General features: G+C 44.9%; 1 protein-coding gene across 9 annotated transcripts in view; it reads right to left on the bottom strand.

The window, feature by feature from the left end:
• Positions 1-8,874: 8,874 nt before the first annotated feature.
• Positions 8,875-22,573, bottom strand: part of INO80 (INO80 complex subunit) — a 121,482-nt gene continuing 107,783 nt past the window's right edge. For 5 of the 9 annotated variants that reach the window (XM_025205286.1, XM_025205285.1, XM_025205284.1 and 2 more), the window contains 7 exons: positions 20,593-20,751; positions 17,240-17,342; positions 16,613-16,701; positions 15,632-15,787; positions 14,315-14,474; positions 13,379-13,594; positions 8,875-10,945 (listed from right to left, as the gene is read on the bottom strand). In XM_025205286.1, coding sequence (XP_025061071.1) covers positions 10,728-10,945; positions 13,379-13,594; positions 14,315-14,474; positions 15,632-15,787; positions 16,613-16,701; positions 17,240-17,342; positions 20,593-20,751 — 1,101 coding nt within the window. In that variant the 3' untranslated portion in view covers positions 8,875-10,727. Of the gene's footprint in view, positions 10,946-13,313; positions 13,595-14,314; positions 14,475-15,631; positions 15,788-16,612; positions 16,702-17,239; positions 17,343-20,592; positions 20,752-22,573 lie in introns of all 9 variants that reach the window. The other 4 variants (XM_006024597.3, XM_025205287.1, XM_025205289.1 and 1 more) reach the window with 4 other exon arrangements.

A 22,573-nucleotide genomic window follows, 5' to 3' on the forward strand; every position in this document is an offset into this window, starting at 1 on the left:
GAGGGCCACCCGCATGATCAGGGGCCAGCAGGGCAGGTCCTACGAGGAGAGGCTGAGGGACCTGAACCTGTTCAGTCTCCACAAGAGAAGGCTGAGGGGGGATCTAGTGGCCATTTACAAACTAGTCAAGGGGGACCAGCAGGCATTGGGAGAGTCCCTGTTCCCCCGAGCTATCCTGGGAGTTCAAGAAACAATGGACACAAGCTAGAGGAGGATAGTTTCAGGCTAGATATCAGGAAGCACTATTTCACTGTCAGGGTGGCTAGGACCTGGAACCAACTTCCAAAAGAAGTGGTGCTGGCTCCTACCCTGGGGGTATTTAAAAGGAGGCTGGACGAACATCTGGCTGGGCTCATTTGACCCCAGTACTCTTTCCTGCCACGGCAGGGGGTCGGACTAGATGATCTCCTCAGGTCCCTTCCGACCCTACCAACTAGGAAACTATAAACTATGAAACTCTGTTCCAGGGCACCTGTTAGAGCAACATGAAGATAAACACTCCCTTCTCTTGGGTCATCCTGTTCATTCAGATTTTTGCCTCCCTCAGCTATCACTAGTTTCATTCATATCCTTCCTGGACCCAATGGGCCAAATTCATTCTCATGTATCGAAAAGAGAAATCAACAGAGTTTCACCGGGGATCAGTTTGGCCTTGAAGCTCAGGGCATCCCAGTATGGTTGCTGGGATTTAAAGCTCACATCAGAGAGAGCTTGAGGAAAGGGAAAGATTTTAACTTAAACTGCTTAAGAACAGGTCCAATGGGATAACTGGAATGGCTGAGATCAGTACTAGGTATTTCAGAATCTAGCAATACCTAAACATAATTCAGCCCTGTCTATTTGAGAGGGATATAAAAACAGTCCTTGTTTTAAACGAATGAAATGCCAACAAAACAGATTTTACTCAGCGCAAAAATATCTTACTGGTTTAAATGTGTGTTATACAGAAAAGTTAACGGAACTAGAAGGCATTCAGAGGGGTACTACTACTTAGAACTTATGGCACTTTTAGCCTTTGAAGTGGCTTAGAAGTCTAGATCTCCACAGCACCATTGCAAATAAATATCCCCAGGGAGAGAGCGAAAGTGGCTTCTCCAAGTCAGTCTGGAGCTAGGATCAGTCTTCTGTTCAGAGCACTAGGTTGCCATTCTACTCTGAACCATTCCAAATGAAGAGCGACTGAAACATGATGTGGGGGTGCCCAGGCAATACTAGAATTAAGGTTGCATTGAGATTTTTCACATAAAGCAGATGTAAGATTCCTTTTTTGTCATATCACAGCAATCAGATTTGTTAAGGTTTTCTGACATCCTGTTATAACACCCTGTTTCATATAACATTGCCAATCTTTAACCATTTGGGCTAAAATGTTCCACGCTGAGTCTCTGCCTCAAGCTGAATTTGTTTGGACATTTTCAGCCAAAATGGTTCAGCTGTTTCCAAGAGTGATGTTAGGAGAAAATGTTGGTTTGCAATATTAAAAAATGCTATGGCAACCTTTTCTTTGAAAAGCTCAGCTGTTCTCAGCTCTGCCTCAAATTTGATAGGGGATACTTTTGTTTCCGGGATAGGCCTGTTGCTTTTCTTCTAACACAGGGGTGTCACACTCCCTCTGGCTGTAGTCAACTCCATCTGTGGTGCTCCTGGGGCTGCCAGCAGTCCAGTTCTTGTTGGGGCTCTCCCCACCATCATGGCCAGTCACTGCTGCAGGGGATATATTGGCCAGGCCAGCAGCCAAGGGGTTAACATGGATTTGCATCCCTGCATCAGGCTCAGTCTGCTGTAGGGGAAGGTACTGGTGTGACCTCTACTGCAGCCACGGCTCCCCCACCCCATCACTGAGTACCACCAATGGCAACAGTAAATTCAATGGCAGCTGCAGTAGGCACCACATTGACTTCCCCCTGCAGCATGATGCCAACATGAGGACACAAATGCTCTAAGTGGGTGACTCCTGCCCCTGTTCCCCCATTTTCGCCTTGGGAGAAGGTGGCAGGCCAGATGACCCACCTCCGCAGGCAGGCTGCTTGGCACTCCGCTCTAAAAGTCTATCCAAATTTGGCCAAGTTACAGGCTTTTGAAAAACCTCAGCGTGCACTTATTCAGTTAATACTTCTTCATTTTTATGCAGACAAACTCTGAGACTCCATCCTAACTGAGCATGCTCAAGCCTCTCTCAGTGCTTAGGGCCCTGGACTGCACAGCTGTCAGCCACTCTCTGCTGGGAGGGTGGACCCTGGGGTTCTGGTCACTGCATAAGCAGGTGTTAGAAGAAGGGCCTGAAACCCTGGACTGTGCCCTCCAAGGTGAATGCTCTCATCCCTGGACTAGTCTAGCACCCACTTGTTGCTTTTCTCTTTTTCTCTGGCCCCATGATCCTGCACTTGGCTGTACAGTGGCACAACTTCAACAAGCAGGGGAGAAGCATGCCCCCAAGTCAGCCAAGCACAAAGTTGGGAGATTAGACTCGCTCTGGAGATGGTCCCTCTGAATCTGAATTCTCTCTGGCCATGGGCGACTGGTGCCTCCTGAGTCCCAGGGGCTCCCAGTGGGGCACAACCGGGAGGGAGTGGGGTGTCTCTCAGCAGCCAGCTGGCGACCGGGGGGGGGGGGCTCCTCCAGCAGCCAATTGCACTGACAGAGGGGGTGGGGAGTTCCCCAGTGGCCAGTCACTGAGCGTACCAGCAGCACAGTGGCGGCGGAAGTGCCTACACTTCTGCATGCAGCATGGTGCGGGACTTCCACTGCCGGCACTTCCACTGCCAACGTCCTGCCAGCGGGACCAATTTCAGGGGGAGCCTGAGTGCTTTCCGTGCCCCCCTACCAGCTCGCTCTCAGAGGGGGCACGTGCCCCCACATATGCCCTCTCCTTATGCATCACCTATGTGGCTGAGGAGAAAATTGAACTGGAGTCTCCCCAAGGTCCCCAATGTCATGCTTCCTGCATACCTTTAAACTTGCTGAGACACAGGGAACTTGGGATCCCCATGTGCCCAAACCTTCAAAGGGCAGCCTGCAAGCTTGTCTGACAAGAACTAGCTGCTGCCTGTCTCCTTTTAGGTGGGAAATATATAATATGCCACATACTCAAATTAAGGTATTTTCCAGACCAACCACAAAAATGTTCCATATTTAACAAGTAACATCCCTGTGGCTGGTTTGCCATTTTATCCTATGAAAAAATGTTTGCACATGTGGCATGTTACAGTTTACTGCACAATTAACACATTTACAGGGTATTTTGAGGAACATTCCACTTCACGTACTAATCTGCTACATACTTCAATTAGCATGTGGATAATTGCAATCACATGGCTAAGGTTTAATGTAGTTTAAAATAGTAATTTAAAAAGGAGTGTTCAGATGCCCAGAATGTGAAATTTGTTGATTATCAATTTTTTTAACAAAACAAGATGCTTTTATCTGAAAGAATCTATACATAATAGCTGGCACTGCAATTTAAGGTTGACATACAGTTAATAAAGATTACAACAAATTATTCTTTTAAAACAAGTCTGATAATATATGCATACACACAAACACGCCCTGTATGCCACAGGTACTTTATTGTAGCTTTTAGTGATTCTGGGGGCTATTTCAATGCAAATTATATCGGGAGATGCATACATGGGGAAGTTAATTTGGACTCAGGTAAGATGTGAATTTGAATCACATTGTACTCGGGGGTCGTACTGAAAGAGTGGTTGTGGATGGGTCATTTTCAACCTGGAGGGAAGAGGACAGTGGGGTCCCCCAGGGCTTGGTCCTTGGGCCCACACTGTTCAATTTCTTTATTAGCGACTTGGACGACAGGGCGAAGAGCAGCCTGTTTAAAGTCGCAGACAACACCAAGATTTGGGGTGAGGTGGGCACGCTAGAAGGGAAGGACAGATTACAGCAGGACCTGGACAGGTTACAGGGGTGGGCAAATGAAAATAGGATGGGATTCAATACTGACAAGTGCAGGGTGCTGCACTTGGGCAGTAGGAACCAGCAGCATACCGATAGGCCGGGGAACTCCCTTCTCGAAAGCACGGTGGCAGAAAGAGATCTTGGAGTCATTACTGACTCCAAGATGAACATGGGCCGACAATGCGAGGTCACGGTCAGTAGGGCTAACCGTACCTTGTCCTGCATCCAGAGATGCATCACAAGCAGGGCCAAGGAGGTGATCTTCCCCCTCTATGTGACACTGATCAGGCTGCAGCTGGAGAACTGTGTCCAGTTCTGGGCGCCGCACTTCAGGAGGGATGCGGACAGCATTGAGAGGGTCCAAAGGAGGACCACTTGCATGATCCAGGGACAGCAGGGCAGACCCTACAAGGAGAGACGACGGGACCTTAACCTGTTCAGTCTTCGCAAGAGAAGGCTAAGGGGGGACCTGGTGGCCATCTATAAACTTACTAGGGAGGACCAGCAGGGTTTGGGAGAGACCTTATTCCCCTGAGTGCCTCCAGGAGTAACAAGGAATAACGGCCATAAGTTGCTAGAGAGTAGGTTTAGACTAAACATCCAAAGGCACTACCTTCACAGTCAGGGCGGCTAGGATCTGGAACCAACTTCCAAGGGAAGTGGTGATGGCTCCTACCCTGGGGGTCTTTAAGGGGAGGCTCAATGTTTACCTGGCTGGGGTCATTTGAGCCCAGTTCTCTCTCCTGCCCAGGGCAGGGGGTCGGACTAGAAGATCTACAAGGTCCCTTCCAACCCTACTTCTATGAATCTATGAATCAGAATATCTTATGTGGATACTCTTATTCTGGAAGAAGAGTATCTTATCCACTTAAACTAGAGAGATATTCATGAATACGTATTCCAAAAGAATTCCTTGTATATCATATATTCCAGAAAGCAGGCAAAAATAGCTCCAAAACAAATATAGAGTAGCTCTCTCAGCAGACTAAATATGAAAAAGAATCTTCAGATTTCAGTTCTAACTTCCTCAAGGGACTTGTTTATCATATGTGATAAATGAAAACTTTTTTTTCTGGCCATTTAGGCTTACAATACGCTTTTGAAAAGCACAGAGAACATTATCACAAGGTATAGGGGCAAGAAATTGAAGGGCTAGACAGACATATGGGGAATGCTTCTTCTTACACTGTGTTAAGTGTTTTAAGTATGTTGATCATCCTCTTGTTCTACAGGAGACAGAAGTGAAAGCAAAAAGGAAAGGAGATACCAGGAAGCCATGAGATGAAAGAGGTGGAATTAAGTTTTTAGATGACCTCTCCCAGTGTGAGACAGCATTTAAATGCATTCTGAGAATAAGCCAACCAGGTTAGCTATGAATAAAGAAATATTAAATTCAATTTCACTCTTATCCTACGCAGATATGAATGATAGTCCAGAGCAGAAGTATTTAGTCCCAAACTGATTCTGTAAGTAATACAGGAAACGATGCCTGCAACCCATACATAAATACAGGGTTATTACAGTTAATGTGGTTTTCATAGCCTTAGGATGAAAGCAGGTTTTCCTATTTTTTTTCCCTTCAGGTTAAAGACTTACCCAGGCTTTTCTGAAAAGCCCTGGATCCTTGATGCAATATGGGGATCTTGCGAATGGCTGATTAACATTTACAAGGGAGGGAGGAAGGGGGAAGAGAGAGAAAGAGACAGGGAGAGAGAGGAGGATTGCTGCTTGTACACAACATCTCAATAATAGGCAGTTACCATATGCACCAGATGGCTTGGGAAACCAGAAAATGTTTCATCCTACCTTTGCAAACCAGTTCAGAACACTCCCAACCACCACCACTGTATGTCTATAAAGCAGTTCTTTTTTTGCTCCAGGGTTTCCCACAAGCAGCTCACATAGGTTAAAGGTTTACTTTCTTCTGACAGCAATCAAGGAAAGCAAGAAAGTAGTTTATCTTTATTAAAATTCAAGAAAACACAGCTCTTCTTGAAGGACTTCCCTCCACTCCACCTGCCTCCTCTTTGTTGGGCATACTAGATGATGCCATATTAGATTAAGGAAGGAAGGGCCATTTCATATCTGAATGCTGAGACACTTCCTAACACCTGGATGAAAGTACCTAGGCTCATGCATCCCTGAAAAGAAGATCACGTACACAAAGTCCAACATCAAATGGGCTGGGACCTTCATCTGCCTTGTAGCAGTTTTACTGCTACAAGGAAGAGAAAAGTACAGGGTAAAACTGAGGATAGGGTAATGATCATAAAAGCCCAGCCCAGCACATCTTACATTTCCCCATTTCACAGGACATTTGGCCACCAGCTGTTTGGAGGAGCAACCCAAGATGCTGCTGGAAAGAGGAAGGTTGCAGTCCAGAACAAAGCAGATAGAATATTGGTTCAGACAGTTGGGAGATTAAGTCTGGTATCTTGCCAATAGCTGATGTTCTTTGAGGGAGAAAATTATATTCCCCTTCCCCTCCCCATCCACTTCCATTTGTGATTTTCCAATTAGCCACTGCAATAAAACTGCAACATGAAGAAAGACTCCTCAATTCCTGTAGGTGATGAGCTTATACCCTGAAGTATAAGAAGTGATCACCCTGTTCATAGCACACAACAACTCTATCACACAGGACTTTAAAAAATGCAAAAAGTCTCTGTGAGTAGATCCAACTGCAAATAACAATGCAACTCGTGGTTTCTGACCTACTTAAAAATTTCAATGGCAACACTTAGCATATTTGTTTTCTCTTTTAGTAGTGATTGATATGCAAGATACCTCTATACAGCTACCATGGAGATAAAATGTTGGCTTCAAGATATACAATCTCTGAAAAGGAAAGCTGGAAACAGAGGTAAGAGAAAGAAGGCAACAGAAGTACAGCTAGGAGTAAGAGAATAGTATAATTGAGGCAATCTACTCTTGAAAAAAAAAAAGTTTGAAAAGGGCAATAGGCTAGAGCCAGGATTGAAAGAAAGGATTTGAAGCACAGGTTCCAAGCTGAATCTAGATAGTCTAGGAAAAGCTTGGGTACAGGGATTGAAATCTTTTATAGTAATTTTAGCAGTGGTTAGTGTTTGTAGTTTTACAGCAATGGGTAAATGCTACATACACAAAACAGAAGGGACACACAGGCCTCAGTGTCTCAAACTTATCAACACAAATTTTGCCACGCCAGCTCAGATCATAAATTCACTTAATCCAGTATCTTGTTTCCGCCAGTTGCAAATGGCTGATGCTTCAGAGGAAAGTGATATCCTGCCCCAATAACACATTGAAGATGATTGTGCAATGCCGTATCTGGGTGAAAGGGGAAAGGATTCCTTCTTGACATTTCAAAGCATAGTCATGTGTTATTACTGGAAAATGGCAATAACCATCTCTTTGAAAAGCCCCACCAATGTATTTGTCTGGATTATCTCCAGCAGTAGTGAATACCAGAAGCTGACAATATTCAGAATAGAGTAGCACCCACTTCTTCCTTTTAAAGTTACTGCCAAGCAATTTTAGAATGGGTAGTCTTGTCCTTGTATCACATCTAATGGTAATAATGAACTGATCCGTTTTTGGTACAAGTATTCATAGAAATCAGAGGCGGACCTGTCCCAGCAGGACATCCTGTCACTGACCATGAAGGATTGTTCCCTACAGCAGTGGTTCATAACCAAGGAGCCCTAGATAGGCATCACAGAGGACCCCCTCCCCTGCTGGACAGCTTAGTGCTGAGACATTGGACTGCTTTGTGCACGTTATCTGTTGAATATAACGTAGCAGAACTTAACTTAGGATGGAGGGCAGACCGATTAGCTTTGCTGAGAGGCAGAGCTGTTAAGCCCAGGTGCAGTAGTGCCAAGTGAATGTGACTGTGCTCCTTCCATTCTGGAGTGTGTGTGTGTGGAGCTAGCTTGGGTGTCTGCAACACACTTGGCAAATGGAAGGTGCGTTGTGGGGTTATGCATGGGTTGGAGGGAGGTTGGCTGTAGAGTGGCAGGCAGGCTGTGGTAACAAAAAAGGTTTGAGAACTAATGCTCTGTGGTACATCTTCCAGAGTCTGGCCTAGTTTGTCTCCCAAGTATTTAGGCTTCTATCCCTTCCCTGACAACTTGGTAGGCCACTGAAATTTTATTTTTAAATTAGTTAACTTCATATTCCATCCAGTATCCTCCAACTCTTTCTTCTTTGCAGATTTACATGTTTTCCTAAAGTCCTGCTCACATTGCATACAACTTCCTTCACTCTGCTCTCAAAGTATTTCAATCTCTGTTAAAACTTCCTGACACTTTAAAAATCAAAACTGGACCCAGGAATCCCCTTATAACTCCAGCTGAAAAAAAATACAGGTGAATATCTATGGGGGCTAAAATACTAAAAGGAATCAACTATAATGAAGCAAGTCATTATTTTCTAGTCAGAAAACCTCGGTGAGTCTTGCATGTAATAAATCTATCCATTTCCCTGTACTGTATTGTACATATCCTGCATAGGTTGCTTAGTTGTGTTATTTCAGTGATGCGCTGCCCAGGTCTAGAAGGCCTATTGGGCAAGTCTGGTTAAAGTATGCCAGCTTCCATAACCAGTGGTAACACAAGGGAGTGATGTGGTAAGCATTCATGTCAGGCCTTCATGACTCCTTGACAGATGCCTGTTTACAGCTGGGGGTAGCCTTTGGCACAAGTCAAGACAGTGGGATGCTCTACCTGCTCTGCCGTAGCATCCTTTGCTTAATTATACAAAAAGTGTACATACTCAATATATACGCAGTAAGTCCACTGGACATTTGTAACCCTGTTAAGAACAGCATGCGACCCAAGAGGGTAGAAACTAAAGAGCATGTTGGCCCACTATTTCTGGCAGCCTGTACACACTTAGACATGGCCCCACAGCACTCCCCCCACACCTATTTCCCGTGTTGCTCATTCGTAAAGCTACACGGATACAAACCACAGACTCTGATTTACATAAAATTATCTCACTCCATTTTATTTAAGATTTTTTTCTCCAGTTAGTAAAAGAAAGTTGTGTCTCTTTTTATACATATGTACAGGTTCAGTTATAAAAATAGACAGCACATTCAAAGAGAAAAAAAGTCTTGGCATTTTTCTTATTCCCTCTAAATATCATATATACATGTGAATATGAGGGGAAGGGGGAAGTCTTCATGATTTAAATTAAACAACACCTCCCCCTCAATTATCCCCTCCAAATCTGTTTAAAAATCAGTCTAACTAAATTCATTTCCGCTATTAGGTGTGCAAATTAGAGGCAGAGCCGACAGGAAGCACTTGCTCCAGACGGTGGGACGCCAGGCAAGGGGCTTGGGATTGGGAAAAAAACATCCTCTGCTGTCACAGCATGGACCTGTAACTCAACTTGCTTCTCTCTCTCTCTCTCAAGGGATGAAAGTGCCCTTGCAGTATAGCCATTGAGATGAGAGAACTGCTCCCCACCTGTATCTCAGTGCAATGCAGACATTTATAGCCAAGCAAGGGGTATTTAGAATGGGGAAAGAACAATCTGAGAGAATGAGGACAGAGAGTGGCACTGAAAGCACTGGCTTCTGTTCATTTCATGAGTGTGTCTGCTAGTGCCTGCACACTGTAAAAATAAAATAAAACAAAACCAAAAAAACCTCAACCAAGCTAGTATGCGTGACGATCACTGACGAAAGGGAAATGTGCTGGAAGAACAGATCAGATGGATGGCTGGAATGGGAGATTTCAGTTTTCCCAAGAGTTGATTGGAAAGGGGAAATGGCACAGTCCTTGTTTCAGTCAAATTCTCTATTGTTCCCCTTGTGGCATGGCAAGCTGCAGTACCCAAAGGCAAATGACATAAGCAAGCTCTGCTATGGCACAGTGAGAGGAATACCAGTGAACTTCTTCCCCTTGCATATCAGCATTTCCTCTTCTTGAAATATATACAAGTAGAGTCTGACTTTTACTAAGCCTTAAAAGTTCAGCGTAGCTCAAAATGGGAGAAATCATTCTTAAACCCAACAAAATGAAGATTCATGCTAACAGACTTGGGCTCTGAAATGTAAACCAGTGACCTGTAGCCTCTCCCACTCCATGAAGCAGAGACAGCAACATTACTGTCACTAGGCCTACTCTGTCCAACTGCAGTTGCAATTACCTCCTTATGTCTAGAACAGGATCAAAAACATGGTGCTGACAAGAGTCCAGTCCTTGGAAACTTTTGGGAGATTTCTTTTCCCTTCCCTTGAACTCAAGGTCTTTAGAGAATTCTTCTGGGAATCCACAGATCCATACTAGAGGTACCAAACTACATGGCCACAATATCCACAGATGCGCCCACCCCAAATGCACTGCCAAGTCCTCAGTGCAGAGGGTTCCTCCAACTCTGAAGGGTACCCTCAGAGTTCAGCTACTGATTTCTTAGAATAAGAATAGAACTGAACTCCACCTGAAGCTGAAAGAGGAGGAAGAACAGTACATTGGTGTGACCACAAACACAAATGGCTGCAGGACATCACACTTTGTAGGTAGATCTTTTTCCAGTAAGCTTTGTAGAATGCATCAGTAAAATGGGTGAAAAATTTATGTAAAAAAAATCTCTCATTTAACCCCAGTCCCCATCCCTGCTCCTTGTAGCGTCTGCGAAGGTAATTTTTTGGGATACATGTAATCAAAGTGCTCACGTAAACCACCCATCCCTATTATGCTATGATTTTCTTTTCATACACATGTGGGATGGTAAAAGGCTCTCCCCTGCATATGCCTCCTGCTGGCAGGGTGGGCTACTTTGAAAGCCAATATGGTTAGAGAAAGTTCAAGGCTTCAAAATTACTACCGCCCACCTGATGTATGGGCTCCTTTACTTTGCTTCCGAATTGGGGTTTCTGATATCAGGCTGCTGGTCAGATTTAAGCTTTTTGGGGTCCCACAAACACTATTTCCTTTGCTCAAAGGGGAGCTCAAGGGAGAAGAAGCACTTGAAGGTCCGAAGTCTGCAAGTCCAGCAGGCCGAATAATTGATGTCTGGAGAGGGCTACTTGCAGACATACCTAGCAACAGGAAAAGGAAAGGAAAGTAAGCCAATCTCAGATGAACACAACATTCACATCCTGTGACTCCTCCACAATACATAAAATTAACTTCTGCAACATGTGGCTATGAATAGCTTATCGCACCCTCAATTAAACGCTTAATCCAACTTGCTCTTCCTGACTCCTCTGTGCACCTGTAGATCACATAAGAATGAGGGGCCTTTAAGAGAGGTACAATGCAACTGGTATGTACCACTGGCAGTGTAAGGCACTGTAGCTCCATTAGCATCTTTGTAACACTTTAGGTTCATATTCTATTGCTAGCACTATGAAGCTTCAACATCACAACAGAAAGAAACAGCCACAGCCCCATTTCAGAGGTACCATATTTTCACACACACAACATGCATTTTTTCCCCAAAAACCAGCTGCTGAAACTTGGAGTGTGCATTATTGGCAAAAAAATATAGTAAGAACAATTTCTGCTGGTTATCGCTAAGTGAAAGTAAAATCTGCATGCAACTCACAGGGTGCAGAACAATGATCAGACTCAGCTCCATAGCTGCTATTACTCAATTACTACAAACAAAGTTATTTTTAATTTCATTCTGCCTTTCAAATACAAGGTGCATACTTTATTTTGGGGCATGCTGTATGCAAGAACATATGGAACCAGCACCAAACATTTTTGACTGAACGTTCTCATTTCTCTGAGACAAAAAACACCTGAGAAAGATGATGTAGAATGTACTGCAAGTTCTAAGGGATGCAATGAAAATTCTGTACATAAGAGCAAAATATAGACAACCAGGGAAAGATCCAGAGGGGGTGCAGTGGTGCTAACTCACTCCGTTTCAGATTGCACTGTGGGATCAGCAGCAAGGACTTTTTTTATAAGTTTCAAATCTGGTAAGAATCCCATCCCCCTGCCTCATCTCCCACTCCTGATACCCCCTCCCTTCCCCTCCATCCTCAACAGCACAACCCCTCCCCTCCCATTTCCCCCCTCCCCTGCCTGCTGCTGCCACTGTCCCCAGCCAATGGGGGTGGGTGGGCTCCAGAGCCACTCATGAGGTCAGGGAAGCAGACCCTACGATGACATGATCAGAGGTCAGGTAAGCAGACCCTACGATGACAGGCTGAGAGCCCTGGGGCTCTTTAGCCTGAAAAAGCACAGGCTCAGGGGTGATCTGATGGCCACCTACAAGTTTATCAGGGGTGACCACCAGCATCTGGGGGAACGTTTGTTCACCAGAGCGCCCCAAGCGATGATGAGGTCGAATGGTCACAAACTACTTCAAGATCGTTTCAGGCTACACATAAGGAAGAACTTCTTTACTGTCCGAGCCCCCAAGGTCTGGAACAGCCTGCCAAAGGAGGTGGTTCAAGCGCCTTCATTGAATACCTTCAAGATGAAACTGGATGCTTATCTTGCTGGGATCCTATGACCCCAGCTGACTTCCTGCCCTTTGGGCAGGGGGCTGGACTCGATGATCTTCCGAGGTCCCTTCCAGCCCTGATGTCTATGAAATCTATGAAATCTATGAAATCCTGCCCAGCTCCAGCCAGGAACAGTGGTAGCAGTGGGCAGGTTTCTCTTTTGTCCTGTCTCCACAATGTTCCCTGCATCCAAGCGCAAGCATGGGGCAGGAGAACCCTCCCACTGCAGAGCCTGGATGCAGTGACTCTGGAGCCCCTCCCCTCTGTGAAATGAATTGGGGGAGTTGTGGTTTGGGACAGTTGTGGGGGGAAGGGTTCCAGAGCTGTTGCAGCCAAGCTCAATAGGGGACAGCGGCAGCATCGGGCAAGCTCCCCAACTCTGTGCTTGAGAGGGGGAACCCACCCGCTACTGCAGCTGCTGTTCCCTGATGAGCCCAACTGGAGCAGGGCAGGAATGGTCTGAAGACTCCCTCTACCTGCCACCCCCATCAGCTGGTAACAGCAGTGGGTAGGAGAGAGGGCAATTGGGAGGGGAAGGGAGGGGATGTACTATTGAGGATGAAGGAGAAGGGGGGGGGCGGGCCAGGCAGCACAGCGGCAAGGGCGAGAGCTGAGGGGAAGAGTAGGAGGGACAGGATTCTTACCTGATTTGGGGACTTGCAAAAAAAAATTTCTGCTGCTGCTCCTGAGGCGTGGACTGCCTGCCTGAGGTTTGGGGCAAGCTGGGAGCAGGGGTGCAGCTAACCCTGAAGTGCCAGTCACTGCTCCCATACCCCTACTTCACAGAATCCTGGATCCATCCCTACAGATAGTGGTAGTGCTAGCTATATTTCTTACTACACCTGGAATGGCTATGGTGCAACTTGATGTATTATCACAATGCTATGTGACATTATATGACTGACCCTCAATGAGAAGGAACAAGAAACAGTTTAAATAAAATTACCTATTTCTTGACAGGATGCCTGAAGAGCCCTACATCCAAACATGTGGTTTGGTTTGCGCTCATACCTTTAGACACGTTGTACCCGTATGCTGCATATGCTGCTGCAGAGGCTGCTGCTGCCCCAGCTTTTGCGCCTGCCATTGCAGCTGCACTTCCTGCTGTTGACTTCCGGCTTCGGCCTTTCCCTGTGGCTTTTGACCCACTGCCTGAACCTTTAGGGCGACCCCGGCTTCTACCTGAATGGCCTCTTCCTGTGATAGACATATCTTGCATTGAAATTCCTTAAGCAAAGGAGGAAAAGAAGATGTCAACTGCTGCAATACATAAAAAGTGACTCATGAGCAAAATGCAGCTTCATAAACACCTGACAGTTGTACATTGAACCTCACTCTTAAACTTGATGCATGTGTGGTAGGGGTATGTTTCTTCATCTCAGGATTAAAACATACTCTTACTTGGAGGAGGATATTATGACTTTTTCATTTGTTGTTTATGAAGAAACTCATCAAGCACTATGGCTTTAACTATTTCAAAACCCAGAATGATGGTAGCTAAAAATCACAGAGTTACAGCTGGCTCACTGATATAATGGAGAAAAGGAAATCAGGAACCATCCCTCAGCCCCAGAGTGATTACAGGGAACAATTTAAACATACAAGAGAACAGTCCTGGGGAAGACTGTGCTTTGCTGATTCATGTGCTATGCAAGAAGGGGCCCTTTGCATCAAAACAGCCAAAAGCAGTCTTATGAAACAGAAGTACTAAGTAACATAGAAATGCTAAAGCATAACAAATGACCGAATATATCAACAGAAGAAACTATCTGTCAGATCTGAGGTCATTTCATAGCAGGGAGGCATTTTTCGTAGATCTTTACACCCCTTCTCCTATCCGACAGAGTCAGGCATGAAGTGATGTAAGATGTACTAGATATACCAATACAGATGTAATGGTCAAGGCTGGGCTGCTTGAAAATATTTAGCTAAGGGAAAAGTACTGACCATTCATGGTGTCTGAGACTGAGCCCATGATGGAAGCAGGAGAATTTGTGGCCCTTGACTGAGGTGCTGAAGATGCTGGGTCATCCACAATTACCAGCATATCATTGCTACTTTCATCAGGAGGGATAGATCCCATATGCAACTCACTGCTGATGGAGATCTAGACAAGACAGAGACCAAACCTTGTTGGGTAAAGACAGCAGCAAAGACAACCAGACTAAAAACTTCAGAAAACGTGCAACTGCATTAAAGAAGGTTCCCCCCCACCCCAGACAATTAAATAGCAACTAGCCTCTTTTTCTCTCAGTGCAAGACAAAGCAACATGATATATATGCTGCCTCACCATACTAAGTTCTCTACTTACAAGTGGATCAGCGTTAAAACCTGTTCCTTCCTGCCAGGCTTTAATTTCAACTGTGAACTAAAATATATGCTAAATACAAAAATTCAGGAACCTGGCAGATATCCAAGAAAACCCTTGTTCCTCTTTATTCAACCCTGCTGATTTTCCAGACTGATAACCCTCATGCGAATGTGCCCTTTGAAACGAGAAAGATTAAGATTTGTCTTATCCGCTCCACCAGTATTGCTGACAAAAACTTTTATTAAAAAGTGAAATGTATAATGTAAAGATCTTAACCCAATTTCATATGAAAGCACTATTATATATTTAATGCCACAGGCCTGTACTGCTTTTTACAAAGATGAAGAAAGGAAGCTTGTGCCCCAAATAATTTAAACTTTCTGTTAGAGAAAGGAAACGCCACAACTAAAGGGCAGATGGAAGTGAGGAAGCAGAAAAAGCTGTAGGAGAGTTTGGTTAGGGTACTTACAAAGAAACTGAAGTACGATAAAGTATTATGAAGGAGGAGAGGGAGGGTGCTTGGTTCACAAGTGGAAATTCTATCCTAACCATGAAAGGTGTTGCTAGGGAAAAGGCCATGAGAAGCCATACATGAGAGGAGGACATAAAGGAAGGACGGGGAGAAGAGAACAGGAAGAAACCAGCAGGGATGCAGGCATGCACAGAGCTCTATAGAGTCTGAAGGTGAGGAGAAAGAAGCAAGATCTGATGTAGAAAGAGGCCAGAAATCAGTGAAGGAGATGGGATGTAAAGATACATAGTTAGAGCAGAAGAAGAAGATTAATTTCAGCTGTTACAAGTTGGATAGAATAGTTTCAATGCAACAGCTGAAGACTGAGATACACCAAGCTTCCAAACAGTACAAGAGGCTCCATGCTAGCTAGAAGCTAATTTGCAAAAGCCTTGTGCCCTGAATCTAAGTATGGAAAACAGTTTAAAAGAAAAATCTCACCTCACTGAAGGGGCTAGGCATGGCGGAGTCTACACTAATGAAGGAGTCATCACCATCAGCAGACAGGTTGGAGTTATCAGCTGAGGGAACAAATGGGATCACCAGGTTCATGCTTTCTTTCTTTCTCTTTCCATCCAACTCATCTTCTTTCTTTTTCTGCAAATAAGCAAAATGAACAGGTTACACAGGGACAAAACATGATAAAGAAGATAAATGGAACAAATAAATAAAGAGCTCCAAAGAAATGGAGCTCATCATTCAGTAATCAGAGTAATGCCATACACAGCATTTTCTGATAACAGTGTTTTGGAAGACATGGCACCAGATACAGCAGGAAATTCTGCATTAGATTAGGAAGTTTCCCTAAAATGGCTCGCAGGCTGGAGTAACCTTTCCACTAATGAAGAGTTAAGAGTATTTTGATTTTGATATTTAAAAAGAGAAAGCAAGTGAAGCTGAAATGCTTATCCTGTTAAATTCAGATGCAAGTTATTTAAATGCAAAAATGTTGTTTAAAAGAAAAAAAAATCTAAATCAGATCTTGGCTTTTGCCCAGTATTTAATTTCTATTCCTTTTTCACATTCCCCAAATCTGATAAAATGAAGAGAGTATTAAGCTTCTGCCTTATGAAATACTGAAAACTGCATGCCATTTAGTGATTTCAAACAGGGGGTCCCAAAATGCTGGCTTGGATCACTCAAAGATCCAAACAGATGTCTAAAACCACACAGTGCTTCCTTTCCCCCAAGTTGCAAATTTCATTAAGAGAAAAATAAGGACACTTATAATAGTTTCCTAGTATTACTCCTCTGTGTAAGCAACACTGCAGTTACCACAAGGATGTTACACACTGGGGAATGAGAGAAGAGGCTACTATTAAACCAGACTTTGTCACACGATGTAACAGGCAAGAACCCCTGCTGGAAGTTTTTCAGACTCTCTTGACCACGCACAGAAAGGTATTTTTTGCATCTAAGTACCTTTTCAGCGTACTTTTCCCTCTTTCGCTTACGCTCTTTCACACGATTTGTCTCCTCCTGCTGCCGTTTCTCTTCCTGACGCTGGCGTACTGTCAAGAAAGAAAAATAGAAAAAAAGGCTACTATAGGGCTGAACACCTCTCCAAATTCTTTCCTATCCTTCTATAAATATTATCCATTTCACAGTAGCTAGGTTCTAGAAAATCCCTGAATAAAGCCATTAATGCTGTACTGATGCATTGAAGGCTCCTACGAAGAAAAACTGTCGTCAAACCCAGAAAAGTACAAGTCTTACTGGAAAATCTCTCTCAAAAGTGGTATCAAGATGCACATATGTTACACATTCAAATACCTCTTGCACTTATTTTAAGTGATCCTCCTTACTCTGTTAAAGCTGTCATTCATGAATAATGTGGTGATCTTTATTAAGTGCCAATAAAATCTTTAAACTACATCATCTCATTTCTCACACACATATTTGCCCATTTTACCCAATAGTGTTATGAAACCAACTTGTACTAAAGCAGCTATTGATATAAAATAAGCCAGGAAACAAGTAGTTATCTACAGTACATGTGCAGAGACAGATAAGAAAAAATTCAAAAGCATTGTAATGTGAATAACATACGTTTCTTCTCGAGTTCTTCATCATCCAGGAGAAGGCTGACCACCTCTTTGGGTTTCAAGGTGTCTGGTTTGAAATTGCCACCTGAAATCACCATTCGCTGAATCTAGAAGAAAAGAACACATAACAGAGAAGCTGTGAACCACTCCCATTTCTCTTTATTAAAAGTAGCAATATTTTCTGTTTGGTAAAGTGGCTGACAGTCATAAAAGAAAAGATTTGATTATTCTAGCTTGGTAAACCCAGCAAAAGAACACAGAAGCTTTTATTAACACATCAACTAAAACAGATTTAGTAAATTGCAACTGAGACCACATGGAAGAACATTTGCTGACCACTGTGCAATGCAGCAGTCTTCTACTAAAGCAGCACCTACTAAATAATGAATGTCACTGCATTAATGTAGTGCTGACCATTAACTATTAATCCTCACAGCCATCGGCGATATAGTCAAGTATTATTCTCTCCATTTTTCAAGTACTTTGGAAGCATTGTGGTTTATGATTTAAGAGAGCCTAGATTTTAAATCCTGGGTCAGACAGCGATTTGATATGCAGGTTTGGCCAATCACTTGACCTCTCTGGATGCATCTAGACTGACAAGTAGGGGTGCACCGATAAAGATTTTCTTGGCCGATACCGATAGCCATATTGGCTGATACCAATCTCATAACAGATTTACAGGAATGCAGCTGGGCAGCATGGAGAGCAGTGCCCTGCAGGTAAGCCTGTAGAGGGGAAGAGGCATATGGGAGGGAAGGGGTATGGGGGGTGCAGATCCAGGCCCACATGGTGAGGGAAATAGTAGGGCAAGGGTGGGGGCTGCAGCTGGGAGCGCTGCCCAGCCAGGGTGATGAATAGGACCCAGGGTCAGGGTGGGGAGCAGGACAGAGCCATGGGCAGCTCATCCAGAGGATCAGTGTCCCAGTGCTTAAAAATGGCAGCAGGACACTTGAACTACAGCTCATTGAATAAGCTTTAGTTCAAGCACTGCTGCTACCACCATTTTTAAGTGCAGGGATGCTTTTAATCAGAGAGAAGCTGAGTGGGGAGATGGTGGAGGTGGGCTGCTTGCTGCAGGCTTGAGGCTCTCCGCTCTGCTGCCTATGCTCCCACTATGCCAGGCAGGCAGGGGGCATGTGGCTGGCATGGGGCTACCAAGGAAAAGGCAGAGAGTGGAGAGCACCGAGCCCACGGTGAGCAGCCCGCATCTGCCCTGCACATAAATCTGGGGGGGAGGGGGCATATACTCCCCATGCCAACTTGGGGGGTGCACACAGTGGGGACCTGCTCCTCATCCCCCACCCTGCACCACCCTGGACAAGCTGCCTGCAGCTCTGTCCTGTTCCCCACCCTGGGTCCCATTCACCAACCTGGCTGGGCAGCGCCCCCAGCTCCAGCCCCACTCCTCACCGTGGGGGCCTCAGTCACCGCCCCCATCCCAACCCTTCGCTTCGAGAGACTTACCTGCAGGGCACTGCTCTCCATGCTGCCTGGCTGCATTCCTGACCATGCACACACGTGTGGCTGCGTGCATGCACATGGCATCCAGAGGCCCCAGCCAGAAGGCATGGTATATTTATCAGTGAACATTCTGGGCTACACCAGCCAAAAAACCCGATAGCCAATAACATTAATATTCCTTTTATCGGTGCTGATCTGATACACAACCAATATTTTGGTGCACCTCTACTGACAAGTATCAGCAGCACAATACAGAACTGGTAGAAGAAAGATCAGACATTTCAGGAAATGTCAAACAGAACAGCCTCCCTCCCAAATTAGCATTAGGCAGCCCTAATGTGGGTACAAGTGGAAATACACCTTAATTCAGAGGTGGGTAATGTGGTGTCCACTACTGCACTGCCATCAACCACAAAATGCAGTGACTTGAAGGTTCTAATACAAACAAGGCCCAATAGACAGGAAAGCTGAAAGAATACACGAGACCTGTCTGCACTACAGCTTCCAGTATTACTGCTACTAAATGTTGGGAACTGGTATCCAATTTTTGTTAGCATAATAGCATTCTTTATAGTAGTAGGGGGCCAACCCTTTTTTGGTCACTGTGCCACAATGTAAACCCTGCCCCCTCCCTGAGTAATACTTTGATCTCCTTCCCCATCCGATCTATTGCTCCACTCTCTCCTCCCTGCCACACAACAAGCAAAGCAGTTGTACATGCCACTTGTGGCCACTCCTGCCTTAAAGTTTTAAGGTTAAGCTTAAGCCACAAGGAAGGTTTTTAAAAAACATTTACTGCTTGATGCTGTGCACAACTGTGATTCCTTGTATATTATCTGATTATCTTAATGACTTTCTGAAAAGAAATTCTAACGTGATAAAAGGATCACAACACTCAAATCCTAAGTGATACTAGTTTACAGTTCTGGAGAAATTAGTGGAAGGACGGTCTTTCCTACATCAAGAAAATTAAAACCTGTAAGCACAGTGATAGCATAAAGCTGTATAGTAGACAGGGTTCAGACATGTTCCACATCGTAGCGTAAAAACCTAGATTCGTGACAGGCTGGTATAAACATGTTGGTCCCTGCTGCTACACTCCAGTGATAGCAGAGGTCAGCAACTTATGGCCCATGGGTCAGATCTGTCCCACAAAGACTGGATCTGACCATTGTCAGCTTGGGTCTTTGGATTTAATTCTTTCAAGTGACCAGTGGCAATGGAATCGGTGGTGAGGGTGAGCGCAAGTACTTGGGTGCTCCAGGGGGCAGAGATCTGTGACCCATGCAGGGTTCTAGGCAGTGGTGACGCATAGGGCGTGTACGAGGGTGAGAGCGCCGATGCACCCCCTGTCAGGCCACGCTCCCCATTTAACCAGTGGGCAGGTGGGAACACTAGTGCCCCACCCCCGTGAGCGCCAGCTGGGGAGCGGGGCCACCAGCAAAAGTGGCTGTGCTGCTTCCAGAAGTGACCGTGGGACTTCTGGAACCTGTGCGGCCCCTTTTTGGTGAGTGAGATCAGCTGTGGGGGACCTCCTCCTAGTCAGTGTGGTTGGTTGCTGGGGGACTGCCCCCCCCCGGTTAGTGAGATCGGGTTGCTGACTGGTGTCGGGCAGGGGGCACGTGCTCCCCCTGACACAAGAGGCACCAGTCACCCATGGTTCCAGGTTGCAAAGAGCAGCCGACAGAAGCCAGAGGCTGCCAACCCCTGAGCTATAGTGTTGCTGAAATATTGGTAACAACTGGATACTCATTTGTTTAGTCTTTTTTTAATTGCATGGATACTCCCCATTTTGGTTCCCCTTCTATCCAGAGAGACCTTTCTGCTTCTCATTTCATGGCTTCTGGTACCCTTTCTAACCTCTCCTGCTCAAGACAATTTATTCATTCTCACCTCACTCTTCTCCTTGGCTCTCTGCAAGATGCGCTCCTCAATGGTGCCTTTACATATCAATCGGTACACAGTGACTTGCTTTGTCTGCCCCAGCCTGTGTGCCCGGTCCATGGCCTGCTGGTCTACTGTTGGGTTCCAGTCACTGTCATAGAAAATTACCTATAGAGGAACATTACAGCAGCACAAAAGGTGTTAAACAGACACAAATTGTTACAATATTTTGTTTTTAAGTACATCCAATGAAAAAAGAAAGCTAGCCTACCATTGGGAGAATTTAACTCTGCTACACAGTCCAAACTGCATGTAATATTTGCTGACTGCAGGCAAGTCCTAACTGCACCATAATTGCAGGCACTGGCAAGTAGGGTGCAATTAGGACCTTATTCCCAATCCCCAAATTGCATGTCTTGCCATGCACATGTGGCATACAGAAGGCATGAAGACTGCATGCAAATTCTAATGCTTCCCAGAATACAGGGCAGATATGTCCTTTGCTCCGTACTTCAAGTGCTTTTGAATTACTCAGTGTCATATTACAGAACAGCTTAGCTATTTTCGTCTACCTTGCCAAGTTCTGCTTGGACCACAAAATTCTAAAAAAATATTACAGCATAATATCATTGCAACAATTAAAGATTTGTGGTCATTTACATTATAACCACATTTTTAGAGGTTGTGGTATTGCAACTTCTCATCCCAAAAGATCCAGGTATTTTACATCTAAATGCCATAAAAAACAAATGTCAAAAGAAGGCTAAGATTTCAAAGTGAAGCACTGCAAAAAATGAGGAAAACCCAAAGCTGTGGTTGCTTAGATCCCTGGCAGATATTACACTTAAGATGTGATTAGTCCATTAATTGTGCTTTAAGTGGTAATCCAGCCACATATTCAGAGAATTAATGGTGCCATAAAAATAGACGTCTGTCAAAAAAATATTACACAAAAAATGCCATCCTTGTGGCTGGTTTCCGTTGCTCCTTAAACTGTGACAGGGTTAAGACCACATAGGGGTTTTTGACCAGCGTTGGTGCAGTCCTAGCCAACTATCAGCTGACTGGGGGCAGGACTGGGACCCCATCAGGCCTCTAATTAGTCCCAGTAGAGTCCCTGGCAGCTGACAATCAGCTGATCATCAGTAGGATTGTAGCTGAATCATGTTGGATCATGACCCCAGATTCCTCCTGCACTGGCAAGTAGGGTGTACTTACGATCTGATCCCCAACCCCCAAAACTATGCATCCTGCCATGCACATGTGCCATGGCAGGAGACGCAATTGTTGGAATCAAGCATCAGATCCCATCATGCCTTTAAACTAACATCTGTCAGCAACCTCATAAGAGACTGCAGAACCTTCCTGTTTCAATCTAATTTTTTACTGTTTTCTTTGTTAAAGAATCCTACTTGGCTTGAAGGGTTTTCAAAATTCCTCCAACAATGGCAGCATGTACCAGTTTAAAGTGTTCTTATACGAAATTGATTCTTTTGTAACCCGTACAGCTTTCACAAACAGACTGTTAAGGTGCCTGCCTTTCATAGACTGGTATCTTTCTCAGCCCATTATCACTTCTATGTATTGGCATCAATAAGTAGTTCTGGCTCTTTTATAAATATAGGCAGGAATCATTCCATTCTCTATTGCTGCAACCAGGAATTTGATCTTCTTTTACTGTAACAGGGCCCCTCTTGTCTCCATTATAGGGAAGCAAGAGCAGATTCCTTTAAGACAGGGGTGTCAAACTCATCTGGCCTCAGAGGCTGGTCCACGGGCCAGATGAATGGTGCAAGGCAGGCCCATGGGCCAGAATGGGTGCCGGACCCCCTCCGTTCTGGTCCAGGAGTTGGCAGGAAGAAGTCCAGCATCCTAGGCTCTTTGCTGATGCCACAGGAACAAGCCATGATGTCAGGCCTCTTCCCGCAGTGCTGCTGGATCTCCAGCACTATGCCTCTCAACCAGATGCTTGGCTACAATAGCCAGAAGT

This window comes from Alligator sinensis, unplaced genomic scaffold (genome assembly GCF_000455745.1).
Source record: "Alligator sinensis unplaced genomic scaffold, ASM45574v1 scaffold108_1, whole genome shotgun sequence".
In the NCBI taxonomy this organism is placed as follows: domain Eukaryota; kingdom Metazoa; phylum Chordata; order Crocodylia; family Alligatoridae; genus Alligator; species Alligator sinensis.